Source organism: Salvelinus alpinus, chromosome 9 (assembly GCF_045679555.1).
Source record: "Salvelinus alpinus chromosome 9, SLU_Salpinus.1, whole genome shotgun sequence".
Taxonomy (NCBI): domain Eukaryota; kingdom Metazoa; phylum Chordata; class Actinopteri; order Salmoniformes; family Salmonidae; genus Salvelinus; species Salvelinus alpinus.
Window position 1 is genome coordinate 78,551,955 of NC_092094.1, and position 21,356 is coordinate 78,573,310.

The following is a 21,356-nucleotide window of genomic DNA, read 5'->3' on the forward strand; positions in this document are numbered from 1 at the left end:
TAGTGGCACTGTCTACTTTGAGTTGTACAGTGCATTTGGGAAAGTATTCAGACCCCTTACCTTTTTCCACTTTGTTACATTAAACAATCTATTTTAGAATAAGGCTATTTTTCCCCCTCATCCATCTACACACAATAACCCATAATGACAAAACAAAAAATTGTTTTTAGAAATGTTTACTAATTTATAAAAAATAAACAGAAAATACATATTTACATAAGTATTTTGACCCTTAGCTATGAGACTCGATATTAAGCTCAGGTGCATCATGTTTGCATTGATCATCCTTGAGATGTTTCTACAACTTAATTGGAGTCCACCTGCGGTAAATTCAATTGATTGGAAGGGTACCAAAAACATTCTGCAGCATTGAAGGTCCCCAAGAACACAATGGCCTCCATCATTCTTAAATGGAAGAAGTTTGGAACCACCAAGACTCTTCCTAGAGCTGGCTGCCAGGCCAAACTGAGCAACCGGGGGAGAAGGGCCTTGGTCAGGAGGTGACCAAGAACCCGATGGTTACTCTGACAGAGCTCTAGAGTTCCTCTGGTGAGACGGGATAACCTTCCAGAAGGACAACCATCTCTGCAGCAATCCAGAAAATCAGGCCTTTACGGTAGTGTGGCCAGATGGAAGCCACTCAGTAAAAAAGGCACATGACAGCCCGATTGGAGATTGCCAAAAGGCACCAAGAGACTCTCAGACCATGAGAAACAAGATTCTCTGGTCTGATGAAACCAAGATTGAACTCTTTGGACTGAATGCCAAGCGTCACGTCTGGAGGAAATCTAGCAACATCAAGAACTTCTTGGGCGCCCTGAAAGCCTTCCTCACAACAATTGAACCGTTCTCCTTGAAGTTATTGATGATCCGATAAATGGTTGATTTCTATGCAAACTTACTGGCAGCAATATCCTTGCCTGTGAATCCCTTTTTGTGCAAAGCAATGATGACGGCACTTGTTTCCTTTAAGGTAACCATGGTTGACAGAGGAAGAACAATGATTCCAAGCACCACCCACCTTTTGAAGCTTCCAGTCTGTTATTCGAACTCAATAAGCATGACAGAGTGATCTCCAGCCTTGTCCTCGTCAACACTCACACCTGTGTTAACGAGAGAATCACTGACATGATGTCAGCTGGTCCTTTTGTGGCAGGGCTGAAATGCACTGGAAATGTTTTTGGGGGGATTCAGTTGATTTGCATGGCAAAGAGGGACTTTGCAATTAATTGCAATTCATCAAATCACTCTTCATAATAATGTGGAGTATATGCAAATTGCTACCATACAAACTGAGGCAGCAGACTTTGTGAAAATTAATTATATTTGTGTCATTCTCAAACATTTGGCCACGACTGTACATCACTTTAAACAAAAATTAGGAATAAGCAAATGCTTTGATTTCTGTTCAAACAGAAAAGCGTTCTTAGAAAACATCCATCAGGAAAAAAAAGTCTGAAGGTATTAGAAATACATCGAAGTCGAAGACCCCTGCCAACTAATACCACATATTTACAGTAGCTTTCTTATACATTTCCGCCTTCTGTCCGTTTATGAAACATGCCTTGTGCCTTGACATTACGTTACCAAAAACCAAAATATCTTTAAGGAGGGAGAGTAATGAAAGTTCTTAGAAGTAACAAGTAAAAGGTAGACCTATCAGTCTAGTTTGTGTTTAAGTGATTAAAACTCAAATTTCCGTTACCAAATCTGTAACGCAATATCTGCAATTAAATTGACTACAATGGGAAATCATAGTAGTCACAAACCGCAGTTGGGTTCACAAGTTTGGACAGCACAGTACAGCATAGTAGGGTACAGTAAGGAAAAGTAGAGTATAGTTCAGTACAACACAGTAAAGAAAAGTAGAGTATAGTTAATCACAGTACAGTAGAGTTCAGTACAATACAGAGTTGAGTAATCTACTGCTTCGGGCTGTACAAACTTGTTAAACACAGACGTCTTTGATTCTTTCAGATTTAGTCCAGTTCAAACAAATTTAGTCTTGTTTGGAGGCAGAGCTCATTAAAATAATAGCCAGTGTGTAGAATTATACCCAACTATGCAAAGGAGGATATTGCATATTTATACCTTTGTTTACCTATTCAGGATACATCCCCATGAAGAGAATGACATTCATATACATAATTATGCAGTTACAGATCAGGGACCCATGATAAAATTCCGTTACCGGGTGTAAATCCACTTCACTTACTGTAGTTCAATAACCAAAATAGATTTTACAAAGTAAACATGACATGTCATAGCTGACACACCATTCTTTCTGCAGACATCGTTGAATCTTAATTTGGAGCAGATATTTACGAGTTTTTGGGGAAAAAGTGGACAAATAAACAGAGGGAAATTTTACTGAAATTCTGTTACCAAACTTGCATCTGCATAGTTCATCCAGTAAATGTGTTTATGTAAATTGTTAGTGTAAATTGTTAAAAAGTAGTCCTTGTGCAGAGAGTTGAATGGTTTGTTAAACTTTGAAATCATGGTTTTTGTTTGGCAGACATTTTAGTGAAAAGTCTTAAGTCTCAGAGCAATTCCGTTACCATGGAATTGCCCAGCTGATATGTAAAAGAAAACACTGAACGCTGCATTTGCAGAACAGAATGAAAATGATTAAACAGGCTAGTTAGCCAATAAGCAAGTTACTATCAAACATTACTGAAAGGTCCATTAATTACTCTGCGCTTAGCCCATTAAAGCAGCAGCCTTAGTGACCGTAAGCAGAAGATATTAATTACTTTTTAATCTATAGCCTATGGATTCAGAGCTTTGTCAACCTCATGTTTGATCGCATTCTCATTGCACTTAATTGCATAGCACAAAAGGCAAGGCTTGAACTTACCCTGACTGATATAATTTGTCTGTTAAACACAGTAAAAGCTGTTATGTATTTGTTGTCATGTTCTCAAGTTGTTTCTCACATTATTTGGGCAAGATGTGCTCCCAGTGTAACAAAATCAAAGTCTTGCAGAGCATTTGTGCATGTGGGCGTGAAATCCTTCAAAATGTGTTAGTAGTAATAATCTGCCGAGACATGCAATACACTCAATTACCCCCATCCAAGTGAATAGACACGGGTAGCATGAGAAGGTCAGCGACCGACTGGGGGTTTTGGGGATGAGAGGGGAGAACAGACAGAGTGAGAGTGAACACAACTTGATTCCTGCCTGGTTGGACTGAGCCTGGCTGACAGATTTTTTATTTAATCTTTATTTAACTAGGCAAGTCAGTTAAGAACAACATTCTTATTTACAATGACAGCCTACTAAAAGGCCTCCTCCAGGGACAGGGCCTGGGATAAAAAAAATTAAATATAGAATATATATAGGACAAAAACACACATCACAACAAGAGAGACAACACAACATAAGAGAGCTAAAACAACAGCATAGCAAGGCAGCAACACAAAATGGTACAAACATTATTGGGGACAGACAACAGCACAAAGGGCAAGAAGGTAGAGACAACAATACATCGACAAGCAGCCACAACTGTTAGTAAGAGTGTCCATGATTGAGTCTTTGAACGAAGAGATTGAGCTAAAACTGTCCAGTTTGAGTTTGTTGCAGCTCGTTCCAGTCGCTAGCTGCAGCGAACTGAAAAGACGAGCGACCCAGGGATGTGTGCGCTTTGGGGACCTTTACCAGAATGTGACTGGCAGAACGGGTGTTGTATGTGGAGGATGCGGGCTGCAGTAGATCTCTCTGATAGGGGGAGTGAGGCCTAAGAGGGTTTAATAAATAAGCATCAACCAGTGAGTATTGCGACGGGTATACAGAGATGGCCAGTTTACAGAGGAGTATAGAGTGCAGTGACGTGTCCTATAAGGAGCATTGGTGGCCGAATGGTAAAAAAAGCATCTAGCCACTCGAGAGTACCCTTACCTGCCGATCTATAATGGTCATCTGAATCAGGGTTAGTTTGGCAGCTGGGGTGAAAGAGGAGCGATTAGGATAGAGGAAACAAAGTCTAGATTTAACTTCAGCCTGCAGCTTTGATATGTGCTGAGAGAAGGACAGTGCAGCGTCTAGCCATACTCCCAAGTACTTGTATGAGGTGACTACCTCAAGCTCTAAACCCTCAGAGGTAGTAATAACACCTGTGGGAAGAGGGGCATTCTTCTTACCAAACCACACGATCTTTGTTTTGGAGGTGATCAGAACAAGGTTAAGGGTAGAAAAAAGCTTGTTGTAGAGCATTTAACACAAAATCTGAGGGGCCAGCTGAGTATGACTGTATAATCTGCATATAAAATGGATGAGAGAGCTTCCTACTGCCTGAGCTACAGTTGAAGTTAGAAGTCTACATACACTTAGGTTGGAGTCATTAAAACTCGTTTTTCAACCACTCCACAAATTTCTTGTTAACGAACTATAGTTTTGGCAAGTCGGTTAGGACATCTACTTTGTGCATGACACAAGTAATTTTTCCAACAATTGTTCACAGACAGAATATTTCGCTTAAAATTCAATGTATCACAATTCCGGTGGGTCAGAAATTTACATACACTAAATTGACTGTGCCTTTAAACAGCTTGGAAAATTCCAGAAAACAATGTCATGGCTTTACAAGCTTCTGATAGGCTAATTGACATCATGAGTCAATTGGAGGTGTACGTGTGGATGTATTTCAAGGCCTACCTTCAAACTCAGGGCCTCTTTGCTTGACATCATGGGAAAATCAAAAGAAATCAGCCAACCCCTCTTTGAAAAAATTGTAGACCTCCACAAGTCTGGTTCATCCTTGGGAGCAATTTCCAAAACCCTGAAGGTACCATGTTCATCTGTACAAACAATAGTACGCAAGTATAAACACAATAGAACCACGTAGCCGTCATACCGCTCAGGAAGGAGACGCGTTGTCTCCTAGAGATGAACGTACTTTGGTACGAAAAGTGCAAATCAATCCCAGAACAGCAAAGGACCGTGTGAAGAAGCTGGAGGAAACAGGTACAAAAGTATCTATATCCACAGTAAAACGAGTCCTATATCAATATAACCTGAAAGGCCGCTCAGCAAGGAAGAAGCCACTGCTCCAAAACCGCCATAAAAAAGCCAGACTACGATTTGCAACTGCACATGGGGACAAAGATCATACTTTTTGGAGAATGTCCCCTGGTCTGACGAAACAAAAATAGAACCGTTTGGCCATAATGACCATCGTTATGTTTGGAGGAAAAAGGGGGAGGCTTGCAAGCCAAAGAACACCATCCCAACCGTGAAGCACGGGGGTGGCAGCATCATGTTGTGGGGGTGCTTTGCTGCAGGAGGGACTGGTGCACTTAGCAAAATAGATGCCATCATGAGGTAGGAAAATTATGTGGATATATTGAAACAACATCAAGACATCAGTCAGGAAGTTAAAGCTTGGTCGCAAATGGGTCTTCCAAATTGACAATGACCCCAAGCATACTTCCAAAGTTGTGGCAAAATGGCCTAAGGACAACAAACCTGACTCAGTTACACCAGCTCTGTCAGGAGGAATGGGCCAAAATTCACCCAACTTATTGTGAGAAGCTTGTGGAAGGCTACCCAAATCGTTTGACCCAAGGTAAACAATTTAAAGGAAATGCTACCAAATACACTCAATTAGTATGTAAACTTCTGACCCACTGGGAATGTGATGAAATAAATAAAAGCTGAAATAAATCACTCTAATATTATTCTGACATTTCACATTCTTAAAATAAAAGTGGTGATCCTAACTGACCCAAGACAGACAATATTTACTAGGATTAAATGTCAGGAATTGTGAAAAACTGAGTTGAAATGTATTTGGCTAAGGTGTATGTAAACTTCTGACTTCAACTGTATGTTCTTGATGTAAATTGAGAAGAGCGTGGGGCCTAGGATCGCGCCTTGGGGTACTCCCTTGGTGACAGGCAGTGGCTGAGACAGCAGATTTTCTGACTTTATACACTGCACTCTGAGTTTGTTAGCAAACCAGGCCAAAGACCCCTCAGAGACACCAATACTCCTTAGTCGACCAACAAGAATGGAATGGTCTACCGGTAACAAAAGTTTTGGCCAAGTCAATACAAATAGCAGCACAATATTGTTCAAAATCAAGGGCAATGGTGACATCATTGAGGACCTTTAAGGTTGCAGTGACACATCCATAACCTGAGCGGAAACCAGATTGCATACCAGAGAGAATACTACAGACATCAAGAAAGCCAGTCAGTTGATAATTTTTTCCAACACTTTTGATAAACAGGGCAAAATAGAAATAGGCCTATAACAGTTTAAATAAAGGACGAATCGTGGCTGCCTTCCAAGCAATGGGAACCTCCTCAGAAAGGAAACACAGGTTAAAAAGGTTGGAGATAGGCTTGGCGATGATCGGGGCAGCAGCCTTAATCTGACCCAGATGATTAGCCCCTCTCGGCTTCGCAGGAAAGAGACAGAAACAGGAAAGTACATGACAAGGAGTGACCTGTTAGGAACGACTTGTCCAAACAGGGAAATGTTTGCTAAACACACAGATGAGGCTGGATGACCTTTAGCATAGTTTAGTATTCTACCTCACTTAGTCATTGTTCACTGACCAGTTAGGCAACGCAAGTGGCAAGTGTGTCAATTAAATCCAGCTCATGAAATGTAGAGTATTGAAAATCAGTTTGAACTCTTCTATGGTTGGGGATGCAGTGAAAGGCAGGTTATTGTGTAAGTTCCATCAGGATGTTTTTCAAAAGGGCAGGTGACACTTGTAAGTGGTTTCTTGCTGACTCATTGAGAGACTTTATGTAGGCATAGAACAAACTCCCCCTCTCAGGAAAGCGTGTGCTTTATTCTCAGGAAACTGTGTGTGTTGCGGGTGTGGCTGTGCCAAAAAGTTGCCTTCAGAAGCATACTGAACTCTTTCACAATAGCCTGCATTTGGCTGCCCCTGGAGGGATTGACTTACCAGTTACAGGAGTTCTGCCTTTGCATAGTCCTCCAAAACATATGACCTTAGTTCTGCCCAGTGTTCAGAGAGAAGCTACATAAAGAGGCTGCACCTTTGTAATAACTAAAATAATAAACTATTCCCAACATACAGCAGGGAATTTTTACCTGCTGTATTCTCTGATGGACGCAGTTACAATAACTTGCTATTAATGCTTTGCCTGGGGTGTTCAACAAGGAATAGGCCTAGCTGTATTTCAGTCTCTAGTCTCATCTTGGGAACATACATCCTGAGACTATAGTGTCTGTAACCAAAAAGCATCCTGACATTATTCTACAAACAGTCTCTGAAAAGGAGATGGACAAAGAGATGTTACAGAAATGCAGCAAACGTTGTCAAGCTCAATAATTTTTAGGCTATAACAAATGAAAGTCGAGTTTAATCCTATTCCATACCCCACTGAGTAACCAAGCCATCCTGTCAGAGCTACCTGGCTGCTGCCTGCTCAGTCACAGGCATGCCCTGAAAATGAGAGGGTATGATTCACCACTGGGTTGGATAGCTGCAGCCGATGCTCTACGGGATCATTTGCATAACGACAGAGCACGACGAGCAAACAGAACGTAAATAGCATACACTGGCATTAATCCTGATGTGGGGATGGAGAGTAGCGTTATGATTAGCAGCTCCACTGGTATTGTGATCATATAGACATTCTTTGTGCTAGTTTCTAATGCCCTGCTTTGATGGGGACTAGGCCCACCTGTTTTGTACAGCTCTGAGCTCAGACTGTTATGGTTAGTTGTAGATGTGGTACAAGAAGATAAAGCTCACTCAATAGTTGATGGCAACTTAAACCACACTCCTAGTGGCACTGCCTGCCATTGAAATAGATTCCTCTTGACAAGCCTATGATGAACAGGGAATGACATTATTAAGGGACAATTCACTCAAATTACAAAAAAATACAATTCTTTACCCTGTAATTAGTCTATGGACATGTTAAGACAGCAAATCAATGCTTTGGTTTAGTTTCACTTGCACTGTTTCCACAAATCCCAATCAAGGATTTGATATTAGCAATTTCCTTGTATGACGTTGTTAAAATATTCTATCAAGGTTTAAGATAAATGATTAAATAATTCTACCCAGAAACTTAACCATTAGGATTAGAGGTTATGTAGCATGGACAAGGAGTAATTAAAGATGATAACCATTGGGGAAGAAAGGAATGTATGTGTGTGCCGAAAGGAAGCAAAGAGACTCCTTAACCTATGTTTGAACCGACCCGGCTATAACTCTGGGGATATAGGACAGGGAGAGCCCCTCCAGGTTTCCTATATCTGGGGGGGACTGGAACTGTCAGCTGAGTGGTAATAAACTGTGGTGAGACTTCAGGAGAAAATCCAAATATTAGTGTGTATGTATGTGCGTAGGTTAAGAGAATAGTTTAAAAGGAACGTTTTTGTATATGCACAGGAGAGCTCTCACAAATAAAATTGGATCGGACTAATTGTGAGATGGGAATTCTGTCTGTTTCATTTAAACCAGAACTTTACAACCTCTGGGTTTCAGACCTAAAAAGATAATTGCAATTTATGAACATTAATTTCTAAATTACATAACAGATGTTTAAATCATCTATAAGAAACTTTGTTGAGCTTCACAATACATTTGAGATACTTTTGGACGATTTGGACAAGGTGTGAAAAATGGTAATTAAAATTAAATTTAAAAAAAATAATAATAATAATCGGTCCCATGACTTGAATAGGATTTGTGTCACAAATGCTTAAAACGTTCTTTGGAAACAGTGCCAAGGAAATAAAACCAACACATGGATTGCTGTCATACCTTGTCCATAGACTGCTTACAGGGTAAGAAAACCAATATGTCACTTTATAAATTTGGGTGAAATATCCCTTCAAAATTTTTGAAAGGCACTTGCAGATCAGGCAAGTCAGGGCAGTTTCAGGAGTACTTTTTGGTTGCCCGAAGATTATGATCACTTGCCCAAAAAGGTAAATTTGCTATTTACACAGAGTAGAGCCTGCCTTTCACCTATGGGAGGGGTCAGGAAGGTCAGTACCTGAATTCTTTGTATTTTAGTTATCAGTAAATACAGTTCTCAGAGCAGGCACAACTTGTCCAACTGCCATAAATGACAAGTTGAGCCTGCGCTGAGAACTGTTTTTACTGATAACTAAAATATAAAGAAAATAGTTTGCATATTATCACAAACAAAGTACCAGGGATGTGAATTGATGTTAGCTTCAGCTGTAAGCTAGCAAGGAAATTAGCCTACAAAGCTGGATGCTACCGGTATCTTCTTGCATTGTAAAGTGTTCTAGCCTCTATGGACATTGTTTTGTGAACTGTAATTAACACTACAGTTTCAACATGCCGTGTTGAATTATTCAAGTGTGTTAACTTCTGTGCAGCAAGAGTGGGAAGCGAACATGATGCAGACCAGATTCCCAGTGCAGTGGTAGCTCTAGCAACAAGTACGTTGAGCAGGCAAGAGGCATGCACAGTGCGCTCGTGTGGGGACATCGGCTGATCTCGTGTGGGGACATCGGCTGATCTCGTGTGGGGACATCGGCTGATCTCGTGTGGGGACATCGGCTGATCTCGTGTGGGGACATCGGCTGATCTCGTGTGGGGACATCGGCTGATCTCGTGTGGGGACATCGGCTGATCTCGTGTGGGGACATCGGCTGATCTCGTGTGGGGACATCGGCTGATCTCGTGTGGGGACATCGGCTGCGCTGAGACAGACATGATCCTCTCAGTTGACGACGGAAGACACATTTGACAAAAATACCGAAAGTGTCAAATTCTAGTACCAAACAGTTTATGTTCTACAGAAGTAAAATATGTTCGCTATACCGTGCACCAGTCAGTCAATTTCATAGTTTTCCACAAATAAATGTAATATTTTCAGTTATAAAACAGACTATTTTTTATTTTTTATTAAAAGTACTGATGGGTGTACTGTTGTTTGTATGCATGTGCTTACTGTGACTGTCACCCTGATATTGGCCATTAGGTAACCACTATCAGTGTGACAGTAGGGCTTGGCAAGCAGGAACAAAGGGCACTGTGTCTCGATGTTATTGCCATTCATACCCTCCCCATTGCGTAGTAGACTGTACATGTATCAAGGTGACGTCTAGACGGTTATCAATATTAGTTATTTCTTGCATAGGCTGCTATCCTACTTCAAATCAACCCATGGGAGGGAAATAAAGTGCCATGTTAGGTAACGCCGGCGGCGACACCGTGATACAGTTTCCCAGTAGGAAGCACCTCAGTTCGGCAGGCATGTCGATACAACACCGGCGCCCTAGTCATTCGCACCGGCTTATCGACTCGTCGTGCAACCAGCCACGGTCGAGTGGCAATAAATCTGCCCAATTAGCTGATTCGCTTTCCATACATCCACTCCTTTTGAAACACTACTTTGCCCATACTCCCCGGTTGCCATATAGAGCTGGGACGACACCAGTACCGCGATACTCGTTAGTATTGTGACAAGGAAACAAAACACAAATCGGATTTAACTTCTTTAGGGAAACAGCCCTAATGTTGGAAACAAACATTATGTTGTCATCCAGAGGCACATTTATTTAATTTCTAAACTATAGCACAAAAGATTTTACATACAGCAGAATTTTTTTTTAAAGGGCCAAAGAGCTATCTGCTTCGTGTTTTCATTTTTGCCATGGAAGAAATATTGCGTGTGCATATGTGTGTCCGTCGGCCCAAGTGCTCGTGTTTCATAGTGAGTGAGTCACGCACAAGACAGGTCGTGAGTGAACAATGCTTGTGAATGATTCAGAATGTTGGGATATTGATAAGTGGCAGTTGGGACATCGAGTGTGCATCGTCTCAATGCTCATTTTGGCCAAAACACTTGCAGACTCGAGTGATCACTACCGAACACAAAAGCGAGTGGCCAAGTTGATATAAAAGGGCTTAGGGCCAAGTTCTGAGTTTGATATTCAGCCTGACTTAGCGGTCATGTAATAGGAACACCATACACAATAGGACCATATTCTCCATTGTTCACATAATTCACACAGAATTATGACTTTTTAAAATGTATTTTATTTTTATGGATTTTTTTAAGGTCAGTTTAAATGTTAAGAACATTTCTCCATTTGTCACATCCCTTGTGTGTGTGTGTGTGTGTGAGAAACAAGATCCTGCTTGCCAACACCCACTCAAAAACCACACTAAACATACTCACCATAACACAACTGGTTAAACATTTCCATTACCTTTAAATTTTGCCAAGCCATCATGTGTTAGTTGAAATTAGCGTTAGGTCACTACATCATCATGCGATCCCTGGCAGTAGCCTAACTGTTGCGTTGCGTGTTTTTGCTGCTATGTGGCAGGAAGGAACTGGCCTTCCTTATTATTGAAGTAAAACATTCAGAATGTCACACAGAGAGATGACATTCAGAATGAGGTCACACACAGTGGGCAACCATAACACACATACCCACGCAACCACACATCAGGATCACGCGAATGTACACTCACCTACCCACCCGATTATACAAGTCAGAGGGTGCAGAAATGCTCCTTAAATTCAATAAACAATTCCATCCCTGCAAACACAGAGACTTGCACGCCACATGTGGTAGATGAGATTAAAATATAGAGGCAACGTGGCAAACAAACAAAGGGGGATCTGCATCTCTCGGTCTTGCACAAATTTCAGAGAGCGAGACAAAGCAGCGGGTCTAATAGCAACCATACTTGTCTGAGCTAAGCATCATCAACAGAGAGCGAGGAGAGAGGGCACGAGTGAGAGAGGGCGAGAGCGGGCGTGCGAGCGAGGGCAAGAGCAAGCTTGCGAGAGAGAGTGAGAGCGAGAGAGGGTCACTGGATCTTGCGTGCCATCTATTATGATTTGCTGCATGTCACACACACACACACCTCATTTGTGCAGTGTCACAAGCTAGCTGCTTTCAAAAACTAAGCCTGTGTTCAGTCCAGAATAGTTTTTCCATAGACAAACACATAAGACTTCAGACCATCTCCTTGGACAACAAGAAGTACTGTGGAACAAGGCCTACAGTACTTTCTAAAGGACATGAACTACAGTGCCTCAAAATAACTACTTCAAACATTTGTATGGGTAAAACTTTTACAGGACAAGGGGAAAGGGGGAACATGTGCAAGTTGCAACAGCGCACATGGGCGTCTGGGCGGGAGCAGCAGAACAGAATAATAAACAGACCAGAGTCTGGCTTTCACTAAGAGGGCTTACCATACATTAATAGCCGAGTATCTCTTTCTGAGATGGGGGACAATAAGAGGGATGAAGACAATATCTGCTTTTCCTGCTGCCTCCCAAGCTTCACTGCTTCATATCTGGAGTCTGGAAGTCTGGAGAGCGCAGAGGAACAATGGATGACCTGACCAGACTGGACCTCTGATGTGAGTTTAAGGCTAGTGACAGGCAGACAACCAAGCCTCTGCCATTTGGTTACAACACACCTTCAACCTTGTCATGATATGCATCTGAAGGAGAAAGAGGAATGAGGGTTTAGCGTTATGGCAGCCAGGCAGGCACCAAAAGGGATTAGGCTAGACGTTCACGACAATGCCCTGGGCTGGACTAGCACCGGCGTGTGAAAGGTAGGAAATACACAGCAAATCTAGACACATTAAAGTTGAGGACAGCAAACCACAGTGAGCAGGTTCACTGTCCTGACTAGCACCCTGTCCGATAGATATCTGGCTCCTCTCAGCTGAACGGCGGGGAACAGAGAGGATAGTCAGGAGGACTCGGATGGCCTGCAGGTCTGGAGAGAGGAGACGCGACATTACTGAGCCTACGGTACGGAGCTCTCCGTTGTCCTCTGCTGTTCCTGTGAACAGAACACTGTAGTGATAACAAACAGAGGCAGCAGGCGACACCGAGAGAGAGTGGTGGATCAACTGGGCAGGGCAGGCAGGCAGGATATTAAGCCCTAAGGGGTGTTTCACTAGGAAGCAGCTGGTATTCTCCGGGTGTGTGGATGGAGGTCCCTGTGTGAGGATTGGATGGTTACCAGGCTCTGCCACTTTCATCTATATACAGACAGCTCTCCACTGGCCAAAATATAACTTGTAGCCTATTTTTTACAGTGATGAATGCTCACAACCAGAATTGTTCTTGGCAACTGGGGTTATGACAGTGACGGCACTGAGGTGAGTTTACACAAGTCTAGCTGATAAAGTTGGTGGAAATCAGGAGGTCAATATCTCTCACATCATGCAGAGCACTACTAATGAAATGGAACTGGCAGCAGGTCAGGATTAGCATAAATGACAACATGGAAAAGGTTTTTACATTGATATGACATAAAGAATATACCCAGGTCTTGATCATGCATACGGAACCCCTAGTGAGAAAAGCTGCCGGTCCTGAATCAGCAACAACATCCAAGCCAAGGTAGGAAAAGAAGCAGATTGTCACAAGGAATGATTCGTCAGGAGGACTAGCAGGGAGAGAGTGGCTGACTAGTCCAGCATAGAGATGCTGAGACATCCCTGTACTCCATGGGACGTAGGAGTCAATTTACAAACTGATGAAAATAGGGGAGTCGGTTCCCCCACCCCCCCAGGTGACAGGTTGTCCTGCTGCTGAGATGCAGCAGGCACTGTTATAAAGCCAGGCACAGTGTGAGAGAGGAGAAGTGGGGACTCAGCTCTCTGGCTTTACAGGCTCCACACTTCACCACGAAACAAACAATGTGTCACAACAAATCAAATCAAAGTTTATTGGTCGCGTACACAGCTTTGCAGATGTTATGGCAGGTGCAGTGAAATGCTTGTAAAACAAGCAAGTCTGACAGATCTGTAGAAGTTTCATTAAAACAGGGTAAACCAGTCCGGGTTGGGGAAATCTGGTACTTCAGAGAGGTCATATACAGTGAGGGAAAAAAGTATTTGATCCCCTGCTGATTTTGTACGTTTGCCCACTGACAAAGAAATGATCAGTCTATAATTTTAATGGTAGGTTTATTTGAACAGTGAGAGACAGAATATCAACAAAAAAATCCAGAAAAACGCATGTCAAAAATGTTATGAATTGATTTGCATTTTAATGAGGGAAATAAGTATTTGACCCCTCTGCAAAACATGACTTAGTACTTGGTGGCAAAACCCTTGTTGGCAATCACAGAGGTCAGACGTTTCTTGTAGTTGGCCACCAGGTTTGCACACATCTCAGGAGGGATTTTGTCCCACTCCTCTTTGCAGATCTTCTTCAAGTCATTAAGGTTTCGAGGCTGACGTTTGGCAACTCGAACCTTCAGCTCCCTCCACAGATTTTCTATGGGATTAAGGTCTGGAGACTGGCTAGGCCACTCCAGGACCTTAATGTGCTTCTTCTTGAGCCACTCCTTTGTTGCCTTGGCCGTGTGTTTTGGGTCATTGTCATGCTGGAATACCCATCCACGACCCATTTTCAATACCCTGGCTGAGGGAAGGAGGTTTTCACCCAAGATTTGACGGTACATGGCCCCGTCCATCGTCCCTTTGATGCGGTGAAGTTGTCCTGTCCCTTTAGCAGGAAAACACCCCCAAAGCATAATGTTTCCACCTCCATGTTTGACGGTGGGGATGGTTTCTTGGGGTCATAGGCAGCATTCCTCCTCCTCCAAACACGGCAAGTTGGGTTGATGCCAAAGAACTCCATTTTGGTCTCATCTGACCACAACACGTTCACCCAGTTGTCCTCTGAATCATTCAGATGTTCATTGGCAAACTTCAGACGGGCATGTATATGTGCTTTCTTGAGCAGGGGGACCTTGCGGGCGCTGCAGGATTTCAGTCCTTCACGGCATAGTGTGTTACCAATTGTTTTCTTGATGACTATGGTCCCAGCTGCCTTGAGATCATTGACAAGATCCTCCTGTGTAGTTCTGGGCTGATTCCTCACCGTTCTCATGATCATTGCAACTCCACGAGGTGAGATCTTGCATGGAGCCCCAGGCTGAGGGAGATTGACAGTTCTTTTGTGTTTCTTCCATTTGCGAATAATCACAGAAACTGTTGTCACCTTCTCACCAAGCTGCTTGGCGATGGTCTTGTAGCCCATTCCAGCCTTGTGTAGGTCTACAATCTTGTCCCTGACATCCTTGGAGAGCTCTTTGGTCTTGGCCATGGTGGAGAGTTTGGAATCTGATTGATTGATTGCTTCTGTGGACAGGTATCTTTTATACAGGTAAGAAACTGAGATTAGGAGCACTCCCTTTAAGAGTGTGCTCCTAATCTCCGTTCCTTACCTGTATGAAAGACACCTGAGAGCCAGAAATCTTTTTGATTGAGAAGGGGTCAAATACTTATTTCCCTCATTAAAATGCAAATCAATTTATAACATTTTTGACATGAATTTTTCTGGATATTTTTGTTGTTATTCTGTCTCTCACTGTTCAAATAAACCTACCATTAAAATTATAGACTGATAATTTCTTTGTCAGTGGGCAAACGTACAAAATCAGCAGGGGATCAAATACTTTTTTCCCTCACTGTACTTGTTTTTTCTTACTGCTGTGTTTAGAATGGATGGGGTTTGGATTACTTGTGTGTTGCTGTGTGTGTACACAAGAGAAAGAATGAGAGAGGAGGAGTTGTCTAGAAGAAAAATGTTAATGAAACTGAAATTAATTTATTTGGAAAGGACTGACCATTTAAGGCTTATGCAGTCTAGGGAAAGTGGGATACCTAGTCAGTTGTACAACTGAAATGTGTCTTGACCACCCCTCGGGTGGCTGCCTTAAATCAACATCTACTTCATCAGTGCCCGGGGAACAGTGGGGTAACTTGGTCAGGGGCAGAATGACACATTTTTCCTTGTTAGCTCAGGGATTCGATCCAGCAACCTTTCGGTTACTGGCCCAACGCTCTAACCACTAGGCTACCTGCCGCCCCAATCTACATGCATGGACAAGTATCGTATAGTGCAGTCACTCAACCAAAGAGGCGGTGACTATGACAGAGAAACAAGAGCAGCCACACCTTTTCTAAAGAAACTAGACAACTAGTGTTACCATGATTACTAACCAGAGAGGCAAATGGACATCAAGTAGGCTGTCCTGGCTGTCAGTAAGAGTGATGAATGAGAGTTAAGACAAGTAGCCTACCTACGCTACCCTCTAATTAATTGCTATGACACTTCCAGAAAAATGTCTAAGATTAAACATTAGAGCTGCGCTAACGGAATGAAAAGGCTTTAAACCCTCTGCTAAGTTCAAGACGCTGCTCAGTACGACAGCTCAAGGTGAAAGATCACCTTGAGGAACAGTGAGTGAGAGAGCCACAGTCTCATCCACATACAGGCCACCCCTGGCTAATACACAGTGACAGGTTGGGCCATAAACCCTGGCTCTTTGTTAGCTACAGCACACCAAAACTCCAGACAGCCCCAATGCCCAGTGCATAGGCAAAGTGGGCATGGCCAAAGAAACGACGGCAAAATCAAAGGGCAAAACCTTTAGCTACTTACTCAAAAGCGAAGAAGAGTCCGCTTGTGACGAGAATTAGGACAAGGGTAAGGTAGAAGACCCCTGTCTGCCTGGCCATCATGATCCTCCCATTGCAGTAAAATTTATTCCGCCCTGGGAAAGCTTGCCACTTCCTCCTCTTTGGGGTCCTTTTCTTGTATGGAGTCTCCATCGGTGTCGAGCTGCGAGTGCTGATCTGGCTGTACTCGCACTCTCGCATAGGCTCCGCAACCCTGAGATGCAGCATCAATGGTCACTCAGTGAGATCCCCCAACAGTTGAAGCAGTCCAGGGCCAGGGGGTACAAGCACCGCTGTAATGAAAGCAACTATTATGTTACTGGAAAGAAAGTGGTCTGATTATAGCCTTGTCCCAGATCTGTGGGTGGTGTATACAGCCGAGCCAACTCCTATGGTTGCTGTCATGCCAAAAAGACAATGAACAACAGTTGGCAAAACAACAAACAGATCTGGGACCAGTCTGACTTTAAGATCACTTTTAATTTTTGTTTTATTATTGCTGATGAGGTTGTATGGATTTATAAGATTAGCTAGCTACCATTTAAATCAGACAGCTAATGTTTTATGAGTTCATGTAGCTAAATCTCAGCACACACATTTCTCTAGCATGACAGCCAGACCTACTTGGCTACCCATTTTACCACTAAGATAACTAGCTAGCTACAAGTGACAGCTTCTCATATGCTTGAAACTTTTCACTAGCAACTAGCAAGGAATTGTTTAATGTTCCTTGGCCCTAGCCACACATTGTTATGGCGGTGAAAGTTGAATGCTTCCATACCCTAGCTGCTTTTAGCAACGCTAGTATTTACAAACCAGCGCGGTGCGGACAGCCTAGTGGGTCGGACAGCTCCCTGCCATCCAGGATCGCTATATCAGGCGGTGTGTGAAAGGAAGGCCTGGAAAATCGTTAAAAGATTCCAACAACCAAAGCCATAGACCGTTGTCTCTGCTTCCGCACGGCAGGCGGTACCGGTGCATCAAGTCTGACACCAACAGGCTCACGAACAGCTTCTATCCTTTTGCCATAATACTGCTAAATAGCTAACAAAATGGCTGCACAGACTATTTTATTTTTGCACTTTCTCTATGCATACTCAGAGCCCTACACTACGCACACTGATACTCCAACACACATACAAACACTCACTCCATCATTTGCTCACACACACATAACATGCACATACATTTATACTGACTACACACACCCACTCACATTCAATCATATATGCTGCTGCTACTCTGTTTATCATATATCCTGAGGCCTATTCACCTTACCCCTATACAGATCTACCTCTATTGATCCAATATCACTGCACATTGTAAATATAGTATTGGAACTGACCCTGTATATAGTATGCTTACTTTATTGTGTTCTTAGATCTTGTGTGTTTTTGTTATACCTTATTATTTGTAGTATTACATTGTTATTGATTAGTGCATTGTTGGGGTTAGAGCTTGCAAGAAAGGCATTTCACTGTACTTAAGCATGTGCCATTAACTTGAAACTGGCGTTGCTCAGGAATTATCTTACAAAAAAAAACAGAATAGTCCACAGGAAGCCAAAAGTTAAATAAAAGACAATTTCAGCTTACTCTGCTGATTGTCCATAGGGTTGGTCCTTATTGCAGGGGGGGGGGGGATGGAGAAAAACATCTAATAGAACATAAATTAAAAAGGCTTTCCCAACGTGGGTCTTTTATAGACCCACTTCTTGTCCACTTACCTCACATCAAAATAAAAGTCCTGCACATGCACCACACTTGCACATAAAGCAAGAACTTGTGGGGGGACTTTTATTTTTAACATGATGTAAGTAAGCAGAGGAACTGACCTTACTGAGGAACCGCATGGGTCTACAACAGACCCACCTGTGGAAATTCTGTTTAATTATATGTCCCATCATGTTTTTGTTTTTTATAAAATTCCTCCCTGCATAAGGACCAAGGCTACAGACAATCGACACAGTAAGTTGAAATGTAATTTTAGTTAACTTCTGGTTTTCGGCGGACTATTCCTTTTTATTGCAAGCTAATTCCCAGCAACCCTAGTGTAAATACTAGAGTTGCTAAAAGCAGCTAACAATCCACCCAAAACCACCTATTCCTTTAATTTACAGTGTTAAATTAGCACAATATTTTTTGTGAACAAATGATACATTTTTGTGTTATATGCCGTCATAATAAGGTTGGTAGCACCATTGAAAATCTTGTTTCCATGTGGAAATCTGTTGCAGCTCAAGTCGACTCCAAATTCCGCAATGGGCTGGCTGGCTAGCAAACGTAGCTAAACACAACAATACCAAAGACAATATCAGCATGTAACGTAGCTAGTTAACTGTAAAAATCGCCTAAACAAACTGCACTATCAATGTTGGAGTCTACAATCTCACCATGTTCAACCTGCTGATCGATGTCCCTCACAGAGTGGAGTCTAACATTTGCAACGGCGGATATACTTTTAAGAAGATGGGAAAAGTTGCCCATGCAACGTAAATGGTCCGCACGGTGCATTCTGGGCGATTCTGGGACAAGGACTGAATGGGAGTCTATTGGGCAATCGCTCAAAAACCTAACATTAGCACCAAATTCATAAACCAGAAGTTGAACATTACAAATCTTTTCCGAAATGGGATCTGTAGTATCGTATAGCTTTGGAATCATGACATACTTAATAGGCACATTTCTTGACATATACACTACATTTGAAAAGGATTAGCTTAGCAAACGCGTGATGCAGCATGACAACGTGAACACGATTGGTCCGCGGTCTTGCTGGGTGGGGCGTTTATACGCTCCTTCATTCATTGGATTCTTATCTCCTTTCTAATATCTCTGGCAACAGCACCATGCAATACACCCTAGGCCCTCCGTTAAATTACACATTTCTCGAGGTAGGAATATCGCAAAAATATTATCAATGGCTCATTTGAGAGAATACATTCTCCCGAGGTATGACATCGGACAGTATTGAAGATTGACATGTATGATAGACGTTTTTGCGATCTAAAAGTCGTATTCATATTAACTTCCAGTGCAGTGAGAGCGGGTTTATCACGGTACTACGTCATACCTGCCGGATTTATGCCTGCTTGAACGCCAATAACTCAGAAACACATGAAAACATTAAATGATCCAGGGAATCGATAGAACATCACTCAGAGATGCACAAAAACAATATAACATTCAAAATGGGTGAACCTTTCCTTTAGACATTAGCTAGTGTAAAGCATAGCAGGCACATTTAACTAAACTCTTCTTGGCGATACTTTAATTCTCTCGATTCGGGCAAAAAGTGTATCTTATACATGTCGTGCCCAGTTGCAGGTGGTTCTCCAAAAAACAGAGAATATTCAGAAATATATTAAATCCACGTTTGGCACCGAGTGAGTTCCCATGCCATTTTAGTTGCCAGAGATCTTGCATTTCCCAACATCTTTGCAGGAACTAGTCGCGGCCACGTGCAGAACTAAATGACAGCGCTTCACAGTGCGACCAAAACAACGATCTACACACATGCAAGAGGCATTTCTAACTCTACAAAACGTGGATTTGATACTTTTCTGAATATTATCTGGTTTTTGGAGAACCACCTGCAACTGGACACGGATATGTATAAGATATACCTTTCTCCTGAATTGAGAACGTATCGCCTGAATTGAGAACGTATCGCCAAGAACAGGTTATTTGAAAGTTTGCCTGCTATGTTTTACACTAGTTAGTTAATGTAACGGGATGTGCGGAAGCGTTTATATCACCGCTGTAACAATGTGTAGTTAGCTAACGGAACTAACATTACCAAATAATCAAACGTTAACTAATATTACGTGAAAATCATCCGGCAAATGTACTTTACGGCTAGGTATAGACAGCTAACGTTAGCTAGTAGCAAACTACCAACAAAAAATAAAATGCAGCTAGCTAAGCTAACGACATTGTAACATACTTGTATTGAAACTCGGGGGGGGGGGGCTTCTGAGTGTTCTGTCGTTTCCTGTAAACCAAAACCCGTTTTCATTCAGCAAACATTACGGTCACATCACCGGCGGCATACCATCACAGAAACCGAATCATTCTAACGTTAGTGTTTCTACCCCTCTGACAGCTCACCAAAGTAAGTCGACACTGCTTGTGGTACGGCACCTTTTTCCGCTTTTGTATCCGGGTTTGTTGCGAACTGCAGTCGAAACCAATATCATCCTTTCTCTCTGAATTACAAAACGTTTATGCCTGGTCTGAAAACACCAAACGCTTCATTCATAGAAAGTCAGCGTATAGACACGGTCATCGGTCCCACACCACTTCAACCGCAGCAGATAGCGCGAGGGATGTTTAGAAAAGATGCTCCATCCTGGCTCTCTGGCTAGTCGTCGCGCGCAGTATGAAAGATCGCCTCTTCCAGCTAGCTACAGACATCCCAAATCTGAAGATATTCCGATTATTCTGCCACGTACTCCTTCGTTTGCGCGATACACTATTCCCAGACAGGCTGCTGAAACATCGATATCACACACTGTGTTTGCTATTGTTGGGAAAGTATTCCCACTGCTGCCACCCTCACGTTGCGCTGCTCATTGCAACAAGAAAACGTTACCACATACGTAGCACACAGCTCCTCCTCTTTTTTTTTGGTTAGTGGATAGCTGTGCAACAGGAATTATGGGGAATGTACCTAGTGAACCATTATATAATTGATTGCACATCTGGATAGAAAATGAAAACAAATATCCAATGCTTGAATAATACAAAACAAATAGCATTATTGTCTTCAATAATAGAACAATATGATCAATAGATTATGAAAATTAGGCCCTGTTAGATCCTGGTAAGCAACACCAGTGTATATTTGGCCTTGTGTTTTAGGCTATTGATGAAGCCACCACCAACCATGCTTGAAAATATGGAGAGTGGTACTCAGTGATA

The 21,356-nt window shown here is 42.4% G+C and overlaps 1 protein-coding gene across 5 annotated transcripts in view; it reads right to left on the bottom strand.

The window, feature by feature from the left end:
* Window positions 1-21,013, bottom strand: part of LOC139530679 (palmitoyltransferase ZDHHC14-like) — a 94,081-nt gene extending 73,068 nt beyond the window's left edge. For 2 of the 5 annotated variants that reach the window (XM_071327294.1, XM_071327291.1), the window contains exons 1-2: window positions 20,544-21,012; window positions 16,418-16,727 (exon numbers count right to left, since the gene is read on the bottom strand). In XM_071327294.1, coding sequence (XP_071183395.1) covers window positions 16,418-16,662 — 245 coding nt within the window. In that variant the 5' untranslated portion in view covers window positions 16,663-16,727; window positions 20,544-21,012. Of the gene's footprint in view, window positions 1-16,417; window positions 16,728-18,826; window positions 18,958-20,543 lie in introns of those variants that run through there. The other 3 variants (XM_071327293.1, XM_071327295.1, XM_071327296.1) reach the window with 3 other exon arrangements.
* Between the last annotated feature and the right edge of the window lie 343 nt (window positions 21,014-21,356).